Below are 25,293 nucleotides of genomic sequence, written 5' to 3'. Positions count from 1 at the left end.
GGTCATGAAGAAGATATCATGGAGCTGGCAGTGCTGAGCCTAGGATGCATCAGGGAATTCCCTATACCTCAGCTGTAAGTCTGCTTTACACATCTGGAGCAATGGAAATGGCCTTTACTGAGGTTATAAACTATCTCATGATGACATTTCCTGCCAGTTCTGTGTATCATAGAGGATATGCATGCGCTGAAAAGTCTTAAATCATTTCTGAGCTGGAACAGAAAATCAATCTATTTAAATATGTTGTTAAGAGTAAAAGGTTCATTGAAAACTGCCTTGTACTTTCAGGAGTAGAGACTCAATGGGGTGTACAGAAATATCCTTCACAAAGTTTCATCCCATCCATTTTGTTTGAGATGCTTCTGGGGCAAGTTGAGAGTGGCCAGTTCCCCTCACTGCATCATTTTCTAGACTTATATCAGCAGCAGGTTTCAGTCAGGCTGAGGATCAAAGGCTTTGATCTCCAGTCATCTCAGCATAACTAAAAGGAAGCCACATCTGGAGAATTTATCTAATTCTGCAAGCTATAAATACATATGGTTTTGGTACTATGCAGTTAATGAAAAGGCTGAAAGAGAATACATGTGCCAACCTGCAAAGGTTGGATTGTACTGTAAGAGCTGATGAAATACCTTCTGATGCCTATTTCTGTGTCTGAGTAAACCACTCAGTGGTTTAGCATTTTGTTCTGGTGAACTCAGTGCCGAGGACACAAGCCTTCCAGAGCCCTTAAGAATTAAGTCACTTATTCCTAAGCAAATATAAGTTTACTACAGGGGAATAGCCCAGAGACTTTCCTTGCAAGATTTTGAATCAGCCCACTCTGAAGACAGGGGCCTCAGGATAAAACTTGGATCTAGGTCTGAGTTCTGAATTTTTCATTCTCAAAATCTGGATCAGCTTAAAGTGCCTGGATTGCATCTCTGATTTTTCCCATTTGCTCAAAATCAGCCTTAAACAGCACCAAGTTTAATTTAATCAGGCAGCACTTAAAATCTGTAATCAGGCTCCAGTGGTGACTCCCTGCTCCAGCCTCTGAAATACAACTGATTTGTGCACAGAAACACCAGACAATTGGAACTCCTGATTAGCTGAATGCTCCACTCGTGGGATTATTTTTAAGCTTAGGTTCTTCTGCTGCAGGTTTTTCAAGAGTGTGTAGCCGCTTTATTTGAAGGCTGCAGCTAAATGCTCATGGCAGATCTACAGATACTGGAGTGGCTGAAGGAGGTGTTTGCAGGTCAGTGGCCAAGGTCTGTGCTGGGAAATGGAGGGATTTGCAGATACAACACCTGACTGGGAACCTACCCACAGTTTCTGAAGACAAAATGGAAGAATGAGTAATGAGGATCCCCCCAAAAATACTCCCAAACAAGCAAGCATTGTGCCCTACACCCGCTGCTGCTGCTGGTTTTCCTTGCAGGGCACCATTGCTAAGGAATCTCCACATGTCTTTTAGCTGCCAGACCCGAGACACAACTACAAAAATTACCAAAACTCAAAGAATTTTCTTTGTAGTCATCATAGTTTCTCTCCTTTAAAACCCCATTTTCCACAAGCAGGGAGAAAAGATCTGTAATGAAAGGCAAATATTTAGGAGCAGCCCAGGACAGCTCCCAGTTTCCCAGCAACACAGACGCTCCGATCATGACTATTATGATTTCACCTTTTAAAGAATCTCCTGGCTATGGCTAATTTTACATAATGGGCTTTATTAATATTAATTATGTCTCAAACTCATGTGTGATGTAGCTAAGGCACAGAGTTTTGAGGCAAACCCCAGTTACATGACTGGGAAAGGCATGAGGATTGCAGTGAAGTCAGTGCTCCCCTCTCCTGACGCCCTCATCTTTGGGACCAAACCCAACCCTGCCTCCTCCCCAGCTGCAAGGATGGCTGCTCATGTTTTCCCAAGCAACGATTATGCTCTGCAGCTTCTCATGGCATCCTTCACCTGGCACAAACAACCATCCAAATCTGAGCAGTACCTCCAAATCAGAAGAAATGGAATAAATAGTATCGTGCTGTAAATATATGAAAAGTCAATTTTAGGAGACAGTCTCACCATACTTTTAAGCGTCTCCATGTTTTATAGAACAATTTCAAAGCAGGACTGATTCATTTACAAAGGAAACCACTTTTCCTTCTCTCTTCAGGCACTTAGAGAGGCTTGTTTCACTGGTCTTGTTCCTGCCAAATACTTGCTGCAGTGAAATACCCAGAACCACACTTACTCATCAGAGGACCATCCTCTTGGGAGAATATTTCCTTACTTTGCTATATTTAAAGCAGGATACTCACAGATCTCTAATTGGAATTCTGTTGACTAAGTATTTTTCTTGACCATTCACACCCATCACTGGGTAATGGAAATTTGATTACTGATGGTTTGCACCAGAAGAAAATAAATTTAATGCTTTCAACTGGTACATGTACATGGAGTCTGTCCATACCACTTTTTTCATTATCTGGCATAGAGTAATTAATTATTATTAAACCTTGTGTGCTGAGTTTGGGCAACTAGTTTAAGCAGAAGAGAATTCTGGATGGTGAAAGGGCCATTTAAAACCTGGTCTCCAGGGTTTATTTTACCAGATTTTTGCATGCTTGACCGACCAAGTTTGCAGTGTGAAACCCAGGGGCAACACACAAAGTTCAGCTTTGCACTGGTTTTGAAAAAAAGAAAATAAATCTTAATACTCTAAAATTTATCCCCAGGGTTGAAAGAAGAGAGTACTTTAATTGTAATGAGTGTTCAATAATTAGTAATGTGAACCATTGGAGAATCATTCCAGCAGTAGCAGTTAAATATTCTCTACAGGGGAAAGTGAACATGATGAAAAGGCTGCAACTATAGACGTACCTCCCTAAATACACTTCCTTTGCAGGACAGAGTCACCAGACTGAAGACAAAAAAAACACCACAAGGCAGCCAAAAATAAAGAAATCTGGCCCTGTGTGTGGATGTGTTGGTGAACAGGGTCACACAACCTGCTGTTCTCCAGCCTAGGTGTGTAAATCCCCACTGCAAACCCTGCAGGGTGAAGGGAAACCATCCTTTCACTGAATATAACCTGAAAGGCAGTTTTATGGGTACCTCTGCATTGGTGTCTTATGGAGGCCTGACACAAAATGAGCTCTGAGGCTGTGGGCAGCCCTGGCTCCTGATGGAGAGGTCAGTGTCTCAGCCCCACATCCCAGGCAGATCTCCTGCTCAAAATGCCTGCACTGACTTTTCAATGTTAATTAGTTGGAAACAGCCAAAGGAGGACTCTGCTCTTGGAATGTTCTGACTTAACATGGTTACTTCTCATAAAGGGTGAAGTCTTTCTACTTTCTTCTTGTCATAAAGTGTGAAGTGTCTGCTCTGGTCCCTGTGCCTATTGCCAGCAAAGCCTGACCAGTGTGAAACACTGGCCAAAGGGATTTGGGTAGAAGCTCTGAGCTGGGGTCAGTATTTTATTTGTGTGTGCTCATCCATTGTGGTTCATTCCTCAAGCAGCTCTACAGTCCATGAGTGCCCAGACATTGCTCCCAGCAAGCAAAAAATCCTCGTGGTGGTGAAACTCTAAATGGCTATTTTATTTAATATTTAAAGACCACTTTTATGCAGGTTAGCACCCTTGAAACCCCTGTGATCAATACTGGGGGGGTTAAGACCAACACAAACCTTGGAGCTGCTGCCAGTGTGTCCCTGCTGTTGGTTGGGGTTTATAGTCAGTGTGTCCCTGCTGTCAGTGTGTCTCTGCAGACACAGTTCCTGTGCACAGGCATTACTGCTCAGGAATGAGACTCCACATTCCAGCTGCTATAAGACTGCTGGATACTCCAAACCACCCTCACTTAAGCTCAGAGTCAAGGGTACTTCAGTTTCCAGTTTAACCCTTGAGGAATAAAGCCCGAGCCAGCACGCTGTGCCCAGGGCTCTCAGGGGAAGGCAGACAGGCTCACAAGGCATTTACTCACTCACAGGCTGAGCGTGCACACAGATATAAGTGGCATATTAAACGTCTCCAGGCCATTCTGAGCCCTTCAGAACCCACATCATCACTTGGTTTCTGCTTTAATTTTGTCATTTGCCTCATGGCCTCTGTGGTCATGGGCTGCTCCATGATTCCTGCCTCGATGTGTTTGTAACCACTCCTCCCGTCACCAAATACATCCCCTCTTCACAGCCCTTAAGTACACATCTGCTTTTAGTCCTTTCTGCTGGGGCTTTTCCACTGCTGTCAGTTGCTTGCAGAGCCCAGATTTCCTCTGCCTTTCACCCAGGTCAGCATCCTCACCTCCCTCCAGCAGATCATTGCAGTAAGTGACACTGGGCAGTTCCTCTCAAAACTCTTTAAGCTCAGACCTGAAGCAGACAACATAAATTTTGAAACAAAGCTCTGAGTCTTTATACAGTGAGGCATTAAATAATACAGCAGCCTCATGAATTCAGGCAGAATTCATAACTTTGATACAGCTGAAATGTCCTGAGCCTTCACTTCATATTTCCATGCCTTGATGCTACAGGAAGCTGATGACTCTCTGAGGGCTTTGCTGCACAAGAAAGTTGTATTGCTGCAGAACTTAATGTGAATCCATAAACTGATACAGCTCGACTGGAGCAGGACTGCACTGACACTGATTTCCATATAAAGTGGCTGATTATAGGTTAGTCAAATGTGGCCCAACCAAAGCAGGAAAAATTGATATTAACTTGTATTGATTGAAATTTAGAGATTATGTGTAGCAGGCGGTTTTCTCCTGTGGATGATCTCTGAGCTGTGTGGCTGAGGACAGCTCAGTGAGGTGACAGCACAGGGGGCTCTGTCCCCAGAGGGATTCTCTGCCCTCCCTGCAGTGCTTGTCCTGTGCCCCCAACGTTGGTCCCTTCCCTGGTACAGGTTTGGTTGCTGTGGAGGTGCTCATGCTGTACCCCAACATCTGCCTTTGCAGAACTGCAGCGGTTTTACCTTCACCCTTGATGGGAAAAAGGATTGTACAGAACAATGCTCAGCTGTTCAGTGGAGGGAGCAGAAGAGAAGCTGCTCTTTCTCTAATTTTCGTGTTTCTTTCATTAATTGATATCTATCAGCTTCAGTTCCTTCAGATTCATCAAGACATGTAATTTTAAAAGCTCTAGGCACCACATAAAGCTGTAGGTCTGTACTGTTAGACAATCACACTCTACACCAATGACTTTGCTTCAGTAAAAACCTCTGAGTTGCAATTTTCTATTCTAACTTTTGCTACAGAAACAACACCTTGGATCTAGGTAGTAGCTAGTGCAAAGAACAGTGGGTGAGGAGATCCTGATTTGAATGTGTTTCCCTGGTTATTTTAGGGACTTGTTGAGTAACGGTGTGAGGAGAACCCACTCCATTCCCTGTGTGTGTCTGGAGTTTGTGCTGTGATTAGTGGTACTTCACAGCCCGTCTGTGAAGCATTCTGCAAAGTTTTCAGACTGAATAAGTCACAGAATTACACACATTTCCATAATTATGCATGTGTATGCTGATGCATTTTTATTAATTGAGTAGCCAGCTGGGAAATTCCAGTCCTAGTAATAAGTCCTAATATGTACAGGCCACATATTAGCTAGGAATGACTTAAAATACATCTCAGGGATGTGCTGTCACCTGGTGTTAACACCTACAGAAAAGACATTTGTACAAAGCAGAGGAATTGGGAGGACAGATCCATCAAGGCAAGACACGAGGAAGCCCTTTGCCCCAGGACCAGAGTGGGAACAAATGGAAATAATTATTCTGGAGAGTGAGTAACTGAAATTCCTGTTACCAGGACTGTTTTAGCCATAAGCTAGTGAAGAGATGAAAAACTGCCATCAGAATGAAAAGTGCTAGAAGCAGCAAAAACACATGCAACAGCAAGGTTAGCAATTGGGTAGGAAAAACGAGAAAAAAAACTCTGCAGAATCTTCGCTCTCAGCAAAAATTGAAGGCAAAACCCAACAGATTCTGTTTAAAGAAATCGTTTACAGCGATTTTCTTTACTCCCAAGTTAAAGTGTGCATGTTCTCATTCCAGCTGAATAAGGGAGCCTTTTTGCTGATGCAGAACACATCTTACTAGTTCATTTTCAGTACAATGCACAGAGAATTAAGTGCACAATTCCTGGTAACAAGAATGGAGATTGCACACGTCTCCTTCCTTCCTGCACATCACAGAATAAATAACTGGGAGTGCAGGGCAGAGAATGCCAGACACATCACTCTGGCTTTGGTTATCAGGACTTGAAGGGCTATAGCTAAAATCTACCCTAAAACAGAGGAAATATTTCTCTGTATAGCAATTCTTCCTATCTACCATTTACAAGAGCAATGACCAGTCTTAATATGCAGCAGCTGAATACAAATCAGGCTGAGAGCTCTGCGCTGTGCGAAACCATCAGAAATAAATGCCTCAATTTTACTTTCTCAGGAAATCATGTCAACATCAGCACAGCCAGGTCTTCCTTCCAGTATAATCTCAATCAGGGCACAATTCAACTCTGATGGGCTTTTGTAAATATGGGACTGACCTTTCTAAGCATGTGACAGGGGCTTCAGTGTCGCCTGATCCGCCGAGGTGCTGAGCTCCCTCTGATGAGCTCCCTCTGATGAGCTCCCTCCCAGCTCATGGGGGTTTAACAGTGTGCAGGCTCTGGGCTCAGCCCTAAGCCCTTGGCTCAGCATCTGGGAAACAGGCATGACATTGATCCTGGACTTGGATGGGTCTGAGCCAGAGCAGAAGCAGAGCTGCATTCAGGCATGCAGAGGTGGGGTGGGGAAATGTTTTTTTTTCTTGCAGCAGAAAGGCAGAAAAGATCTTATTAGGGCAGCTCCAAAGGAGAGCCATGGAGCTGCTCTGAGGGCTGGAGCACCTCTCCTATGAGGACAGGTTGAGAGAATTGGGGTTGTTCAGCCTAGAGAAGGCTCCAGGGACATCTTACAGCACCTTCCAGTACCTAAAAGGAACTTATAAAAAGGAGGGAGGGGGATTTTTATACTGGCAGACAGTGATGGAACAAGGGGGAACAGTTTTAAACTAAAAGAGGAGAGATTTAGGCTTGATGTTAGGAAGGAGTTCTTCCCTGTGAGTGTGCTGAGGCCCTGGCACAGGTTGTCCTGTGGCTGCCCCATCCCTGGAAGTGTTCAAAGCCAGGGTGGGATAGAGGAAGGTGTCCCTGCCCATGGCAGGGGGATTGCAATGAGATGATCTGTAAGAGCCCCGCCAAACCAAATAATTTTATGATCCCATGAGTATTGAGAAAATAATTTATGACAAAACTTCTAACCTGCTTGTAAGATTATCATGTCTGTTGGTTTGTAGCTTCATCTAATTGAATGTTTTCCTTTCTCAAGAAAAAAGGGGATGTCTCCTGACTGCACAGAAGGTTCTGGACCCCTCTCTGGAACTGGGAGTAGCTGGGACAGGGTTGCTGTCACCTTTAGTATTAAAGCCTTCCCCTCCCTGGTGCAGAGGGGCATGGCCAAACCACGGCTTGAAAATGGCCCAGACTACTCTTTAGTCCTACCTAGGACACGAATGGTCTACGAAAGTGCCACAGCTCCAGCTCATGGTTGCCAAGCAATGATTGTGAGGCTTCTAGCTGGAACTCTGAACTCAGTCTGCCCTTTCTGCCCCTTTTTTTAAGGAAATCACTAAAACATTACACCTTTTTGCCAAGTAACTGAAACAAACACCATCTCTTTGGTTTTGATTGAAGGTGATGGGGATGCTACATGCAACTGGTTTTTGCAATCATCAGTGTTTTTTTGAAGAGAAGGTTACTGGATTTAAGTACTACAACTCTAGTTTCCAGAACTGGCTGAGAAGAGAGTCTTCCAGTAAATAAACTGGAATAGTTAATTCCTGAATAGTATCCTATCATAATCACAGAACAGTTTGAGTTGGAAGAGACCTGTTCAAGGTCTTCCAGTCCAACCCCCCTGCAATGAGCAGGGACATCAATGACATGGTGTTGGTTGCTCAGAGCCCTGTCCAACCTGGTCTTAAATGTTTCAATGGACCCACCACCTCTCCAGACAACCTGTGCTAGTATTTTACCACCATCATTGTAAAAAAACCCCTTCTTTATATCTAATCTAAATTGGCACTCCTTCAGTTTAAAATAATGAGAGGAGGCTGCTTTTAGTGTAGAGGATACACAGCATCATTTCATTCCTTCCCTGTAAAAACAGAACACATCAAGGAATAGAGAGATAAAATTCAGCAGTGAATTGCTAAAATGTGCTGTATTTCAGGCTCTCATCAAAAGCTGCTGCTGCTGTGGCATGCCCATGTGTTCATACAAGGAGGGCACCCTGAGACTCTGCCAGCTACAAATTGTGTTTTGCTTGCAGCTCTGATGAGGAATCATTTTCGTAGCAAGCGCAGAGTGGCCCTGCCTGGAGTTCCTGTCTCTGAGCCTCTTTGTGCATCTATAAATAGCAAATCATCAGCTCACCTCCTCTGAGCTCATCACACCCTCCCTGCCTTCCCCTCCTGCCTGCTTGTTGAGGCTGTCACCGTGACTCAGATGTCCCCTATCAGGTTCCCTGGGCAGGGAGATTCCCCATACATTAAATGGCATCCTGAAGCTATTAAGCTCCTTAGGTTTGTATCACCTAAGCTGCTTAGGTTTCTATCACCAGCAGCGATATGATGCTGAAGAACCTGACATTTGAAGCAATGTAATTACAATTTAAGGTCTCAGAGCTCCTAAACACTTAAGTTAACAGAGAAGGTCTGCATCATTTTGACGACAACACTGAGTGAAAATATCAAAATCCCAGACGAATGTCATACACATAATCAAGGACAAACAAGCTATGACCATGTAGGACTGCAGCATTTCACAGATCCTCCTGCAGAATTCCCTAAGACACCAGGCATCAATCTATTTCCCTTACATCCAGCCCCCTGCTCAACAAAAATATTATTATTTACACTCTAAACCACAGTTCTCTGTTATTCTGCTCTTAAGAAATGCACAGATGAAAAAAGATATTTCTCACTTTAACTGACTTAATTTTGAGAATTTATTTATAATTGCTGAAATGACTGTGACTTCAATCTAATATTGCTTTCAACCCCTTGTAATGGCAATTACTTGTGTATTCATCAAAGTGCAGGATTGTTTGCACTAGAAATCTCCAGATAACCTGCTTACTCAGTGACACTAGAGATATCTGTCAGGCCCTAATTCTTCATTTCCTGAATAAATGTTTCATAGACTCCATACTCAGAATGCAAAAAAGAGAAAAATATTCTTTTGATCATTCATTTGAAATATTTGCTCCATCCTTTGAAAATGAATGTAACCCAGCATGCAGTCAGCAGTGAGACAATTTAGCTGGATAAATTAATATGCAGAGATTTAATGACATTTTGTGGTCTTTCAAGGGATGTAAACCCAGAGTTTCACTTCTCCTGTATACATCTGGCCTCCATCTTGCCAGGTTTAAGGAGGAAATGTTGCTGGAGATGCTGCCCAAACTTTCCATTTGAGCTGAGCGTGGATGCCAGAGCCAGCACAGACCCTCAGTGTCTGTGCAGCTCCCCCCCTGAAGTCCAGGGCAGATATGGAGATTTTAACAATTGGACTGAATGATTTAAAAGGTGTTTTCCAACCTAAATGATTCCATGGTTCTGTTCTATGTCTGTACCTGTACACACGGAACATTTTACCTCCTAATATTGCAGTGAGTCCTGCCCTGCCTGTACCAAATTAGGAAAAACAAGAAGTCTTGTGGTTGACCCAGAGGAACTGTTTCTCATGAAATAAAAATCCTAGAGAACTGTGTGTTTGTTAATATAACCCACCCAGGAATGCTGTGAGATAAATACCTACAAAACAGCAAGGAAGGTGTAATTTCAGAGCTGTGAGTCCATCCTTTTTCAGATGCATGTGCACCAGGAGAGCCAGGCTGCTCTTCATGCTGACCCTCATAACTCTCACCTGCTTGGTAAGCAATTACAGTTTGCAGGGAAGAACAGAAACAAGCAGCAATTTAACTTGTGGTGCTTTACAATACTTTTAGAAATGCAGAACTGCAGAAAAACAGAGGTGGAGATCAGCTGGTCTGTGAGAATTGTATTGTGTAACCTGCTTGTGGAGCTGAAATACACACACTGAGGACAATTTGGCTTTCTACTTCAGGTGTGCATATTTTTAATGAAATATATAAATTGCCAAGCTCAACTATTGATTTATTATGATGTTTGATAATTGGTTAGCAAAAAGAGACCAGTAGTTCTCTTGGCACTAATTGTGATTTTGTTATTTTCTTCCCTTCTGTGCCTGACCATTCCTTGTCATCACCTGCCTTACACCTGTGCTGGAAGCCCTTTGGAGTAAAGACAAGGCACTGGATTTGTTTGTGTAGAGCCCATGTAGGCTCCTTGCCATATCCAGGAGTCTGAGACACAATAATAATTAAAATCATAATATGCAAACAGAATCCAGTGTCATGTATTGAGAACCTGTTTCTGCTCTGCTTTAAAACATCAATAAATAAGGATTTTCCTTGTAGTGTCACTTATTCTGTTATGTATTTTTATCAAGGGAGCCAGTTGCAACAAGTAGAACCCTGAGCTGGTTAAAGCTTATTTCAAGTTAATTTAAAATAATGCCTTCTCTCTCTTGACTCATCCATCTCTACAAAGAAAGCAGCAAGCAATCCAGGACATTCAAAGAGTAACAACATTCAGATGTGTCTAGACATAAATAGCAACTTCTAAACCAAGAATTTGCCTCTGGAGCCTTTTCAGTAGGTCCTCAAATAGAAAATATTTAAAGGGTGATCATGATAGTATAATTTCTCTTTGTTTGAGGCAAGGATGGAGTCAATGTGTCATAAGGCACTAAGAAAGAACAAGAGGAATCTCAGTGAAACAAAATGAAAGGACTTCATTATAGACAAGACCCTCACTCTGGTTAAATCAATCATAAATCTGTTGACTTCAGTAGCCAAGATTTAACGACACAGCTTCAACCAAAACCACTTTTTAGCACCGTATTGTACAATCTGAGGGCTCAGTTTTATTTTTTTCTCTAAGTTTATACCCCAGAAGTGCAGGATCCGGCCATGTGCCTGCAGCAGAGCTCCCACTTGAAGCCATGGCTGGAGCAGGGACTTTCAGCAACCCTTTGAGCAACATCCCAAACTTCCAGCATGGGAAAGCTCTTTCTAAATATGAGTCTACCTGAGATTTCTTTGAGTATTAAGTAAACAATCAAAATCGAACAAGTTGGTGTTTCCACAAATTGACATGAAGTAGGTGGTACAGAACTCAAGAGAGAGATGCACTGACACCACCTGCCAACAGCTCCAGTTGTAGCCATGACCTCTCCCAAGCAGGAGAGTGAGAGACTGAAACTCTCCTCGCGTCCCAGACTGCAGGGAAAGGCACCAGCAGTGAGAGAGCTCTGCCTTTGCCTGCCATGGGTTATCACCCTAAAACAACACTCCCTCATCCACAAACGCAAGATTGAAGTAGATGAATCACAATGAAAATACTTAAAATTTCACTGAAAATACCTAAAATTTAATTTTGCTATTTCTTTATACAGAAGAGAGAGCACACAAACAAAACTGGGAACAACAAATGGAGTTCTGCAGTCCAGTCCTTTTCCCACCCAATAAAGGGTATGCTTTGCTACCACTTAATTCAATGGAAAAATTCCTTTAGATCTCCATGGGAACAGCATTGGGTCTATAATACTTAACTATACTATAAGTACCAAATTCTATAAGCTTTGGCTGAAACTTTTTAGTGTCCTTTAAAAGATCTCTGTGGATAAAGAACTTCAGGCTCTGGAGTCAATAAAGTCAATGAAGCAGCTTTCACAGGCATCAAAAGTTCGATTTCAAACTTTTCTACAAAATAGTTACTGGAATTTGGGGGAAGCCAGCACAAAGAAAACACTGTAATAACTAACACAATGACCCTTTCAACAAGGCAGGCGAGCAGCCTTCTTAATGAAATTGGACTTAATGTACGTTTGGACCAGACAGTGAAAGAAAATCTCTCACCAGCACATCACAAGGCCAATAATGTGTAAACAGATAATAGCAAGAGCTGTGTGGTTCATAATTAATTCAGAAGAGATGGCATTTCTGCCTTCTTCCCGTTTTGGTCAGTCATTGCAGACAATTTGCCTCAGCCTGTGTGAGGTATCATATTTCAGAATTAAATCCTTCAAGTCCCATAATGATAGAACTAACATGAAGTAATAAAATAGCAATATTTATATTTACTGGACATTGCAGTTATCTGGCAGAATTCTAGACAAACATCTGAACCCATAATCTTCTAGTCATAGCAAATCAATTTCAAAATTGACAGAACTATAAAAAACTCAGAAAATATAAAAAAATATTATTTATGGAATAAATAAATGGTGATGATAATGAACAGTGTAATTAATAATCTGACACTGAGACTGAGCAGTTAAAAGTTCAACAGGGCTTTGAAAACAATGTGAATTTGTTCACTGATTTTTGCAAGCAGAGGTTTATCCAGGATAAAAACCTCTGTGGGTCTCAGATGCTTGGGGTGACCTTTCTCTGACCAACATTTTCCCTGATGAATACCTATTTAGGGACCCCTTTGTGCCTGAGGTTGTTGCTGTGCCAGGTAGAGCCTCTGCTCAGGCTTCAGAATCCTTCCCAGCTTGGTGGCTCCCAGCTCAGCCCATGGTATGTGTACCAAATTGGCAGCTGTCAAAATTATTCAGCTTAAAAATGCATCAGACACGGCAGTTAATGACCCAAACTGAAAAACAAGGGAAGAAACACAAGATCTTTTCAGTTCTAGGGGCTGAGGGCTGAACACCCTGTGCTACAGGTGGAGGCTGGGGCAGGGACATCTGCTCACCTTCAGCACTAACAGCCAAGCCTCTGTTATCAGTGCCTTCAAACCACATCTCCCCTGTTACAGTAGTGTGGTGTGACCCAGCTCTGGCACTTGTTTAAGGGCAAAAATAATTTATTTTATGACCTCACTGGACTCCTGATTGAAACACTGACAGAGTGGGATTTTAAAACAAACTTTCTTCTAGTAACATTTGCACCAGCTCAGAAAATCCCACGCTACGTGCTCTGACCACATCATGAAAAAGGGCTCATCTGGATGCTGAACAACATCCCCTGCTTGGGAGAAGCATGTTTGCCTTCTGGCAGGATACAGCTTTCACACAGACCACAGCAGACACAAGCATTAAGAACGGATTCACCCAGTCACGGAGGCTGAATGTTACCATTAGTGGGATAGTACCAAATACAGAAGATACCCTGTCTTAAAAATCTTTATTTTCAATGCAGAAACCAAGGATAATGACAAGAAAGCTTTAGGGAATATCACAATTTCCATAGCTTGTGATGCTAATTACAGTCATTATCAGAAAGTCTAAAAAGTTCTGCCTGTTTTTTGTTCTCTGCTCATGGTGGCTGAGCTATGAGATGAACTCAGGATGCAGTAACAATGCTAAGCAAAAAAACTCCTCAAATCCTAAAGCCCAATTATTTTCAAACATTACTACCTCAAGTTTCTATAATAGCTCAAAAGGCTCTTTCCTATGTACATACACACACATAATCCAAGATAAATTATTTTTTAGAAGACTCATATCCTTTGAATGCACAGCAAAAGCAGTGCAGCGTCCTGTTAATGGGGTTTGCTCATTGATTCTGCATATTTAATATTTTTTAGATTTAGCTCCTTTCCCTCTCACCTCTTTCACCATCATGAATATGAAAAGATTTCCAGAGATTATCTGTGAAGATTTATGTTCAACAAAACTGTCCACTTGCCAGCAATAACACATATTCTTTGCTGGTCTTCTAGTTTTGGACTGGTTTTATCCCCAAAACTTTAATGAAATAAAAAGAACACCTCCTAAATAATTTACTGCTCTAGCTACAGGTGTTCATATGGCCCAAGGCTGGATCCAAGGGTTTACACCACTTTACACTTCTAAGGAATTTGGGCATGCTGAGGAGGGTCTGTGATCCATTGTCAGTGTGACAACACGGGACACACACATTCTGTACTCTGCTGAAGCTCCTCCATTTTAAAGATTAACAAAATCAGGGAGAGGAGGTCAGATAATTGTTTTAATACTTAAACAACAAATTAAACAGAGTGCTGGAGCTGGCACTGCTCACACAAATGCTGCCCACTCACCCAGAGTCTCTGGTCACTGTTCCCCACTCACGGTCCAACCAGCCACTCTCCATGGAGCCCCATCCAAAGCAGAGGTGGAGAACCTGCCTTGCCAACTCACACATTACAGCAGATTGCCTGCTGATTACACCTTTCCTCTTCCAGAAAACAATTCCAAACAAATAATACACAGTATTTGCCTGGGACAGCTTCCATAAACAGTAAAAACCTCAAATAAAAACACAGGTTGGGAAGTCTGGCCGGATGAGAAGTCTCTTCCTCTCCTGGTGCATTTTTATACACATCAAAAGCTCTTCTCACGGACTCTTGACACGTTAAATGTGAAGTATTTAACTGTCTACATTATCCTACCTATTTTATTTTGACTATCTCAACGCCCCTGTAGTGATCAGGGAATCTTCCTTTTTTCCTATAAATTTTTTATTAGGCACCTCCTAATCTCTAAATATTTAAGAGCTTTATTTGTTTGACACACTGAATTAATTGACTATTAATACAAAACCTCCCACAAAGAAACTGCAGATATAGTACCTCAAGCTGTGATTTCTTCACTTCTCACAGCCTAAGGCCTTGATTCTTCAATTACACACATTTATCTGTACTATGGTGAAGAATCCCAATGGGACGACTCACACGAGTGAAGTTAATCACATTTGTGAAGATCCAAGTCCCGGAGTTCTGGCTCGGGACTGCATTTGGATGAGACATCTTTAGGGAACTGAGATCTGAAGAAAGCAGCACGAGCAGTGCAGTGTTTGATTCTTCTTATGAATAATGTTAGTGTGATAAACCTGAAGGCAAAGTTGTTTTTATACCTGAAACTCAGATTGGGGAATGCCCAGGAATGGTTCACACCCACAGCCCCACCAATGGCTTCCTCACTGACACAAGAACTCTGAAAACCTGGATGCCTCTGTCTGTCCACCTGTAAAATCAGGGGAATGACATGGATATATAGGACAAAAACTCTGGGGTGAGTAATTTAAAGACATCTACACTGTGTTTTTTAATCTTTATATGAATCCAATGGAAGTGATTATGAACTGTTTAATATCAATGAACGAAAGCCCCATGAGAAGCTATAAATCCAAAACTGTGAACCCATCAGCCCTTCCTTAATTAATCCCACTGTCCTAACAAGCTTAGTGCATTACATCTCCTAATACATTAAAAAAATCAAGCATCCCAGTATACTATTTAAGAAGGTAATTGTGCCACAAAGTTTATTGTGACTACTGAGTGCTCTTGTGAAACAGGGCACTTGAACCTTTTTGTCTTTGTCATCACTCCTGCTCTTTGTAGAGGGAAAGGGCTTTCATCTGTCCATTACCCACACTCCTGACCCGTTGTTTCAGCACCCACACACAGCCTCAGGGCAGCCTGCAGGGCGCAGATGGTCCCAAAAGGAGGGTGGTGGGAGCAGGGAGCAGTGAGGAACACACAGGCCTGAACTGTCAGTACATCTAAACCCACTGGAGATGCTGAACATGGGCATGTGAAGGCTCCAAGAGGAATCTGTGGCCCTGAGCAGCACCAGTGAGTGCTGACAGCTCACACACACTGCATCCTGTACATCATGACCTCTGGCCTGCTTCCTTCTGCCTGCTAATATATCTGTTTTCTAGCGAGTTTTAGCAGATTTTAACCTGTGCTCTCTGACTGGTTTTAATGTGTATTGGTGGAGGGCTCACAGAAGTCACCCTTTCTCCCACAGCCCCTGGGGATGCCCCATGCATCCCCCAGGTGCTCCAGGATCCCACCTGCAGAACCAGCAACTCCTCTGTCCCAGTGTGTCCCCACAGGTCACCACAGAGCCTGCAGAGTCATCTCAAGTGTTACCGTGGGAAATATGGTGAGCAAGGGAATGCTCCTCCCTGTGGCCATTGTATTTCAGGGGTTCCATACTGTTGCCTCCTTATTGCAAGAGTTTCATACCTTCTTGGTGTTTCTCCTGGGCTGCTCCTCCAAGCACTGACTCTTTCTTCTTTTCACAGCAGCCAACTGACTCCAATTCCCCCTCAACCAACCCACCCACTCTTTCGTAGCGCTCTTCTTCTCACTGGGTACAGCTGTGGCCTGTTAAAGTCAGGCCTGCTCCTAATCTTTAATAATTGGCCCAGCTCCAATTGCTTAGGGGTAAGATTACTTTCTACACTATCTTTATTTTCTTATATTCTATCCCCCTACACCTTCCCACCCCACCCTGGGACACCTCACCTTTGTCTGAGGGACAGCAGGACATTTTCCAGCCAGACTTTATCGAGTGTAGGCTCCAAGTTCTGCCCTCTGCAGAGAATGCTCTTAGACACCTTCAGACACACCTGTCCCTGAACAGTGTGGGTTCTGCACAGGCAGCCTGCAGTGTCCATCATTAATTAAACCCCCTTCTGTTCCAATTTTGTTTCTCACACATCCCAGAGACACAAAAACATGTTCTGAGCATCATCAATCTATAACTGGGCCAAACTGGCTGTTCAGGAAAAATCAAATTAATGTGAATGCTAATGAAAAGCAAATCTCAGCTCATGCACACGTCAAAGGAACAAAAATACTGAAAGAGGAGGCAAATTAAAAAAAAATCAAAGTTTAGATTAAGAAAGGGGAAGCTTTTCCATGTTATATTTATGAACAAAAAAATCTTTGCATTGATGTTTTAAGCCACATAGCACCACTTTGCCAGTGTTACTGTAACTTCACCACAACCAAAAGCAAATTGGATCCTTTGGAGTTTCTGTTAATAATCAGAAATAGACTGAAAATTCTTAAACACAAATTTAGCAATTCAAGGAAAGCAAACTGACTTAATGGGAGCCAAGTTATTTCACAGCATTGATATTTTCTGAGCCTTTGTACACTAATGCTTATCCAAGGTACAGCAGTTTATGCTACGAGCTACTGTCAGAGTCCGGTTGGACAGTATTCTGAGTGCTGCTCCTAGAAGCCACAGACCTTTACAAGCAGGTGTGAGGTGTAAATTGATATTTTTTTTTCAGTGCACTGAGGATAACTTCTAGTAATGACTGCTGCAAATAAACAACACTTTCTTTTCTAGGTGAAATCAATTTCCATTGCTTTTTAGGCACCACTGAGCTGTATTTTAGTATGGGATTTGGGGAGTTTAATATATATGTAATGCTGGCTGGAATTACGAAAAGTTGTTACAATTTTAATCCTGGAAGAAAAAAAAACCAACTTAATTCTTTACTGCAGTCAGCTAGCTTGGCTTACAGAATACAGTAAGAAATTACCACCACATCAACACTTATGAAAACAAAGTTTAAAAACATGTGGAGCCTCTGTGATACAGACATGAGACCTGACCACACAGTACACAGTCCAGCTTTAAAGAATAACTCCATTAAATCTGCAGACATGTTTTCTTTTGTTGGTGATTAATTTTTTCCCTCCCCCCAAGGGAAACTAATGGGAAACCTCTTTAATTATTAGAAGATATTCAAAACTATATTACAGTATCACTATGTGAATATAGGGCAGATTTAGATGACAACATTTTCCAGGTTTGTAAAATACAATATTTCAGAAAAATAAAACTTATTAGAATACGTTCTCAACAAGCCTGGTCACCCAGGTTATGTTTGCAACTCTGCTGCTGGTTTAAGGTGGGACTTTTAGCAAAATAGTTAACATCTGTTTCCCCATTTGTAATTGGCAGCTACCAAAATGTCTCTTCCTCATACAACTGAGGACACACAGAATCAAGTCAAGCTGTGGTGCAGAAGCAAAGACATGCCATGAAGACAGCTGCATTGTGGATTAACTTTTCTGTTTGTAAAGTGCAGGGTATCAACAGCATGGACAAAAAAATGAGCCCTTGGAAAAAGATAGAGTGAGAGCAGAATGTCTTGCACTAAGGTTATGTATTTAACAGTTTTACATGAAATATTCATATATAAAAACTTTTTTTAAGTGCTTTTCTCCAATTTAAAAATCTAAAGAATTCAAAAATAAGGCATTCAATATTTGAAAAAGTACAGATTTACAAAATGTGTATATTCTGTAATGAAAACTCCACACCAACATTATACACTTGGAAAAAAAATACAAACAGGATATATTACAAATTTATGTAGCAATAACTTAGTTCTTACCATGCAATAAAAAGGACGTTAATTGAGATACACAAGCTTTTAGCTTCCCCTAAACTGGAGGGCTTAATTTTGTTTGCAAATGAGTTTTTATGCAAATTCATAGAACTGTGGCACTTGAAATTTCTGGTAGCCTTTCTATTGAGAGTTAAATTGTACATAATGCTTATGAGGATGGAGAGTAACACAGCAGCTGTTACGAATCATTCCAACTTTGTTCGACAATAGCTGAAACTCTTTTCTCATATTCACGTTTGTTCTCCTGGTAAAGTTGTGCTGCCTGACTGTTTGCTGGACTGTTTGGATTGGGTTCATCAAGCAGAGACTGAAAAAAGGGGAAAATATAATGTGAGACAAACCAACACATGTAAATCAAGAAAAAAAATCAACTTACTTTTAAGTCAAATGTGTTTCAGAGGCAGACGCAACTCAGAATGGCCCAGTTAAAAAACCTAGTTAAATTCATGGTTAGGCACCCCTAATTATATTACTGACCCACAAATTACACCCTGCCTAAGCATCAGTGCTGCACGCACTTGTAGCTTCACAAACCAAACAGACAGTTCGTGCTAGTCAGCACTATGGAGCTAAATGACTATTTGGTAATTACATTATACTGACATTCAGGACTAAAGAGGGGCTAAGATGTCTCCTACAAAACATCACTGTTGAAAAATTAGAAAATCACACAGGAGCAAAGGAATTGTGCATTTCCACTGTGCCAGGCCATTTTTACTTATTCCAAGTAGTGTGTTTCAGCAATATTGTCTCTTTGAGGGCTTCACAGTAAAGTTAAATGTTTCAAACGTGAGGCAATTTTCTGCATCTGATATCCTATCTTGAGTAAAAACAGTTAAAAATGAACACAAACCAGTAGCTGCTTTCCTGTGCAAAAATATATAATGGTAGTTTTGTATCTCAGAATTAGTGATGACATAGCATCTTTATCTGATCTAAAACTACTGCTTAGCTCATAAGGATTTGAAGCTCCCCTTGATACAGACACCTGGCTATCCTCATCACTGAGCTGTGAATTCTGGAATAGAGACCAATAATAACATAATTATTTGGTAAAACAGATGCAAAGTTACCTGAATTGAAGTTAAAATAGATGAAACATCGTATGTTGGACTCCAGCGGTTCTGAAGAATATCTAAACATATGCTGCCATCTGCATACACTGTAAACACAACACAGGTGTCACTCAGAAACTGTCAGATTTATGGCACTGCTCAGGGCAGAGTTATTGTTCCAATTCAAACTGTACTGAGATTATTAATGCTTTAGGAAAGAGGACAGCAGTTTGTCTCACCATCTTCTGTGGCTTGAACATACTTTGAAGATTTATTACTGAAATTAACAGAACACCTAAGAGGGAAAGAAGGAAGGTCTGAAGACAATGGCATTAGCACAGGAAGGGGCAGATTTGGTGTCCTGCTCCTCCAGTGTGACTGACTCACACTGTCACAGTGGAGAGCAAGGCCCTCACTGCAGGAGTGGAACCTCTCACACCATCACACCACGAGCAGGGGCAGCTCCTACCCCATTTTCACACACTCACTATGAGAGGCACCAAGGCAGACAGAAAATATTGAAAAGTGCCTGAAATCCTGCTTCTGCCTGGATACCTATCATTCCTATGGCGTTCACATGAACCAGAGACTCACTGCTCAAACTTCTACACCTTCATCTTCCAGCTTGTTCCCAACAAATTACAGACCCTGTGGCAGAGATAACCTGGCCTGCACAGTATGTGAGGTATAATTTCTACAGGGGAGCAGCAGGCAGGATTTTTCCTGCACTCAGCAAAACCTATCAGTGCTGGGGGAGGCAGCACAGTGCACTCTCTCAGCTGCTCTCTTCACTGAGATGGGGTCAGACGCCTCCTCTATGACTGAGGACCCTCATTTTCTTCCCTGCACTAGTCCTGGTGGGCACAGGGCACCAGATGAAAGCAGGGACTTGGGTGAAACCTCACCTGGCAAGAATAATCAACACTTGGCTCCAGCAGTTCCCTGCAGCTCGTGCTGTGGCTGCACAGACACTGCTGCTGTAAATGGAAGGGGGCAGGAATCTGCAGCCAGAACTGCCTCTTTAAACCAACCTAAGTGAAGCTGCTGCTGCTGAAAATACTCGCAGGCTTTGCTACTGAGGCTACACATTGATTAGTAAGAGGTAGATAGCTGCTTCTTAATAGCATCATAACTCTCAATTTTTCGTCAAGCAGTTGCTGTCCTAGACATCTACTTAGGAGATGGCAGTGAAGGGAGATTAAGCATTCTGGAGCTGCAGAGAATGCCTGACCACACTGTAATATTTAATGAGTATTACAGCTAAATAAAGATGGTTTACTCACCATTTGGATGGAACATTTTTGATAAAAACCTAACAGTTGGAGGCTTATTTGGATATTCTTCAGAAAATTCTATTACTAGTTTAAAAGTACCTGTCCAAACAAAGATAAATAAAATCAGATAATTAACAACAAAAGAACATATCCAGGAACATAGACAACAAATTAATTTATGTGCTCCATGACCAGTATTTCTCCTCACCATTATCTAAAAAAAACAAACCAACAATGAATCTGATTGCTTTTCATATATTTCAAGTGATATTGGAACTATGGAATTACTGCTCAGAGTAACAAACCCAGCAGTAGTGGTTGGGTAGGAGCTTGGAGACTCACTGTACACATGGCAAAGGCAGCTTTATCCAACATTATCCCACTTTTCCATGACCCAGGGATGCTGGGCCCATGGACTCGGGTGACTTTAGGGCGTTTCATTAAGAAGGCATTGTGGTGCCAGCAAAGAAACACTGGAATTTCATAATCAGCAATCTCAGTCTTTGGAGCTCACAACTGATTCACTGAAAACCTTTGTTACGGATCAGTGAATAATTTACTGTAATTCCTCCAACCCAACACAGAGAAAAACCCATCTGCTGCCAATTACTGCAATAATACTATAATTATTAAACTCATTATTCCTCATATGCCTGAGGGAGGGTCATTACACACCAGCTTTCATGTTTATGTACAAATCTGGGATTCCCTCAACCTGAGTTCTATATTGAGAACACCTCAAGGTTTTTCACCTGTTCTTCATTAGGAGAACAGTGATGAATCAAACATGCCAAAAGATGAAATGAGAAAAGCTCTTGTTGAGCTCAGCTAAAGAGATGTGCAAACACACCTGGCAGTGTCAGGCCAATAATCCCAGCTAAAAGCTCTTGTGGGTATGTATGAAAAAGCCTTGATAGGAGCATTGCTTTGTAGCTTTCAAACCAACCATGAGCCAGCACGAGACACTGCTTAGATCAAGTTACATATTTTTATAGCCCTCACTGCTTCACTTACTTGGTTTGTTTCAAATTATACACAGATAGCATCTATTATTTTTCAAAAGCAGAACAATGTTAGTACTGTTAACATTTATTAGAATGACAAAGGATACAAAAGTTAGCAACCTACCATCTTCAAAAGGTGTCCCTTCTGGCCTGAAAGGTTTTAAAAAGAAACTCCAGTTAAAAGTGATCATTACCTACTTCCACACAGGCACAATAAATGTATATCTTCTTTCTCATCCTCGCCAAGATACAGACAGAAGCAATAATTTAAATTATTAGAAAAGCATCCATAGGTAACCTCTGAGAGCTTTATTGTATCTAAGACGTGTCCCATAGTCACCTGCTATTTGGGATATCAACTTTATCATCATCCCAAACAATATATATGCCTTTAGGTGACTAGTTTGGAACAAATGAGCAGATTATTAGCAAGCACACTTCAGTTTGATGAAAGGATACTAAGGCACCTCCTCTTCCACAGAACACATAAGGTAACTTCCCAGACAGATCCTGTACCTTGTGCTACTAAGATTCAATCCAATCACTAATACATCTGGATTTAATAGCTCAGAACATGTGGCACTTATGTACTTTAAAGAAGAATTCTGCTTTTTCATAACACATGTATAACTTATTTTTCATAACATAGTATAACCTATTTATTAGCTTTATTCAACAAAAAGCTGAACAAATTAAAAATTTAGTTTTTTTTCCTTCCTAACCATTCCCCACTATCTGTGAAAAGAGATTTTTACCATAACACTTGGCCATTTATTAAAGTTTACAAACTTTACATACGTGAAACAAGAAAATAACTGTAAAAACAAACATCAGGTTGTCATATTTAGCCCTCTAATACTGAATTTCATAGTGACCAAAAACTCTTACCCAAATATAACTGCATTCCATTGCATTATGTTATTCTCAGATGGTGCACCACTGACACCCACAGGAGGGTCTTCTTGCAATCTAAGAATTACAAACATAGATGACAGTCATATATATTAAATACTCCACCTGCAGATATAATTTACCAGTAATATCCACATTTTATAAACATTTTCGCATTCCTGATCAGAGAATACACAAAGCATTCCATGCCAATTATCAATGCTCTGAAAGACAGACCTACAAGGCAACACACATCAAGATTTTCTCATGTTTTACACCGAGACACAAGGGCACAAGAGGTCTGATTAAGTGTTCAGGGAGCAAAGGATTAACTGTAAGAATAACTTGTAGCACCATGGACAGCTGGGATTTATGGTGCTACACTGTGAACTATGAGAGAAGAAATGCTGCTGGCTGCCACAGCAAAGAGGGGAACAAGCTGCAGCCACAAGCAAGAGCTGAAATCCAGGCAGTGGCACACACACACAAGTGACTCAAGGCAAGGGACCATCAGGGAAGCTTTTCTTGCATACTCAGATTTGTGCATGACAAGTGGCTAAATTTGGTATAAGCCTATTTTGACTGACAGCCTGATTGTTTCAAGAGAGAGCAAAGGGGAAACCTGTGTGCTGCTACTCCCTCTTACCAGCCCCACAAATGTGTTTATCTCTAAAGCAATTACGGGAACATTTAAAATTATTTTTAGTTCCTTAATCCTCAGACTAGGCAAAAGCATGTTGCTCACTGAAAGCTTCACAAACTTGAACCAGAAATATGCACTGCAGCCAAAGAACAGGATCCAAATGCCCCCTGTGCCCATCACTGATCCACATTAAAGATCACAAGACCCTGACAAATGTACACCAGCAGGTCCCAATCAAACCACCTGCTCAAACCCCCTCAGTGACAGCTCCTACTCCCCTCACCTGTTTTACCTCCACAGTTATGCAAGAACAAGGAAAATGCAGTGACTGTCCTTGTATCACAAACAACTCTTGAGTGTTACCATGAGGTTTGATAATATCACAGCACACTTATAAACAAGTCACTACAAAAAGCTCTGCAGACCAAGGGACAAATTCCAACTAAATGCCATATGCAAATGCAGATGTACTGAGAGCTGTCAGCAGCACAGGCAATCCTCCCTGCACTTGCACTGCCTCAGCCCGGGGTAACACCATGGGTTGTCCAAGGATGCTGAGCAGTGCTGCTGCCCTACAGAGCCCCTTTAAACTCTGTTTACATCTCTGCTCTTTGAGCACACACAGTCCAGACAGCTGAGTATCAACAGCATAAACCACCTACTATTTTGGTCAGGGAAAGCAGGAACAGGATTTCTTCCTACGTGACAGCCAGGCTGCAGGCCAGCAGCAGTGCCTGAGCATTAGCCTGACAAATGCATCTGGGAGATGACTTTGGGTTTTAGATCAACTTCAAAGCACGTGTGCACCCTGCTTGTCACAGGGTCTAACTACAGACAGGATCTGGCAAGGACTGCAAATAGGACTAATCCTGAAAGTCCTAAACAGCAGGGGAAATGTGGTTTGAGTACTCCCTTTTTATCAGCAAAGTAAATAAATAACCTTTTATTTCTTTTGGTTTATTCAAAGAAATTACAGGAAGTAAGAAATCTGCTGAACTCCTCCCTCTTCACAGCTCCTGACAATCACAGTATGCAAAAGCATTTTATATTTAAAGAAGTGAATCAGAGTTCACAGCACATTGTCTGTTTTTCAGTATGAAGTACAAGTAACATAAGAAACAAATACATAACTTGCAGCACAAAAGAGCAGAGTAAAACAAAAACTGACATGAAAAAGTTACGTAAGTTTTGGAATAACAAGGTCGCTATATATATGACAAATGGATTTGATTTACATTGTCTACTTGGTTATATTTTTCCACAGCTTTAGAGTCTTCTCTCCAGCCATAACTACAAAACTATTAAACCAGTCCTTGTAGGAATATAAAGGCATAAAACCCACATCTGATTGCAATCTTGAAAAATTGAGGTAGTCAGCTTGAAAAAAAAATCACTGGTTCATCTGTGTAAGCAAATACAATAAAAAGTCTGAATATCCTGTTTTGATTTGAACAGGAATCAAGCAACACCCACTTAACAAACACCAACACTCACACGACAGCAGGGGAGGGCTCCACTTCCCAAAAACCTCCTCCTGCTTTTAGATTCACGAATCAGCCTTTCGTCGCTGCTGCTTTACGTGCAGCCACGTAAAGCAACCACAATACACGTCAAGTGTTTACTGATGTGTTTTCAGGGCCTGGTATAACATAGCTCTGCTAAAAAAAGAGACACTATCAAAGCTGACTCACCTCCAACTACTCCTGAGCGACCCAGTCTGGAGAACTCTTACTGTACATCCTACAAGGAAACCTCCCACCCTTTTCCACACTCTGTTCTAAGTGTGTTTACGTGTCAGACTGGAAATAATTTATTCCAGAGTCAGTGGTTCAGTCATTAACATTTAAAAGTGCACGTATATTACACAAGATTCTTCACGATTGCAAACTTTAAACACACTCTCACGCGATTGTGCATAAAAACATTAAAGGGCATTTGGGTTCCTATAACACACAAACGAAGCGTTCGCCAACTCTTTGCGCTTCGTTTCCAGGCGCCTATCACAACAAACTTATTTTCAGAGAGACCCTCTGATCCAGCAAGCCCGGAACACTTGTGAATTCCGCCTGAGCTATCCCAAAGCCGGAGCCGGGGGGTTGTGGCCGCTCTCGGGGCTGCGGGCCGG

At 41.7% G+C, this 25,293-nt stretch overlaps 1 protein-coding gene across 1 annotated transcript; it reads right to left on the bottom strand.

Moving 5' to 3' along the window:
- Window positions 1-16,747: 16,747 nt before the first annotated feature.
- Window positions 16,748-22,601, bottom strand: UBE2B (ubiquitin conjugating enzyme E2 B). The gene is made up of 5 exons (XM_005418685.2): window positions 22,523-22,601; window positions 21,759-21,784; window positions 20,640-20,729; window positions 19,375-19,463; window positions 16,748-18,608 (listed from the first exon to the last, which is right to left on the bottom strand). Exons 1-5 carry the CDS (start codon window positions 22,546-22,548, stop codon window positions 18,480-18,482), a joined length of 360 nt encoding a protein of 119 aa, XP_005418742.1. The 5' UTR covers window positions 22,549-22,601; the 3' UTR covers window positions 16,748-18,479.
- Window positions 22,602-25,293: the final 2,692 nt, after the last annotated feature.

This window comes from Geospiza fortis, unplaced genomic scaffold (assembly GCF_000277835.1).
Source record: "Geospiza fortis unplaced genomic scaffold, GeoFor_1.0 scaffold55, whole genome shotgun sequence".
Classification (NCBI taxonomy): domain Eukaryota; kingdom Metazoa; phylum Chordata; class Aves; order Passeriformes; family Thraupidae; genus Geospiza; species Geospiza fortis.
The sequence above is the reverse complement of the archived record's forward strand: the minus strand, read 5'-3'. Positions and strand labels throughout refer to the sequence as shown.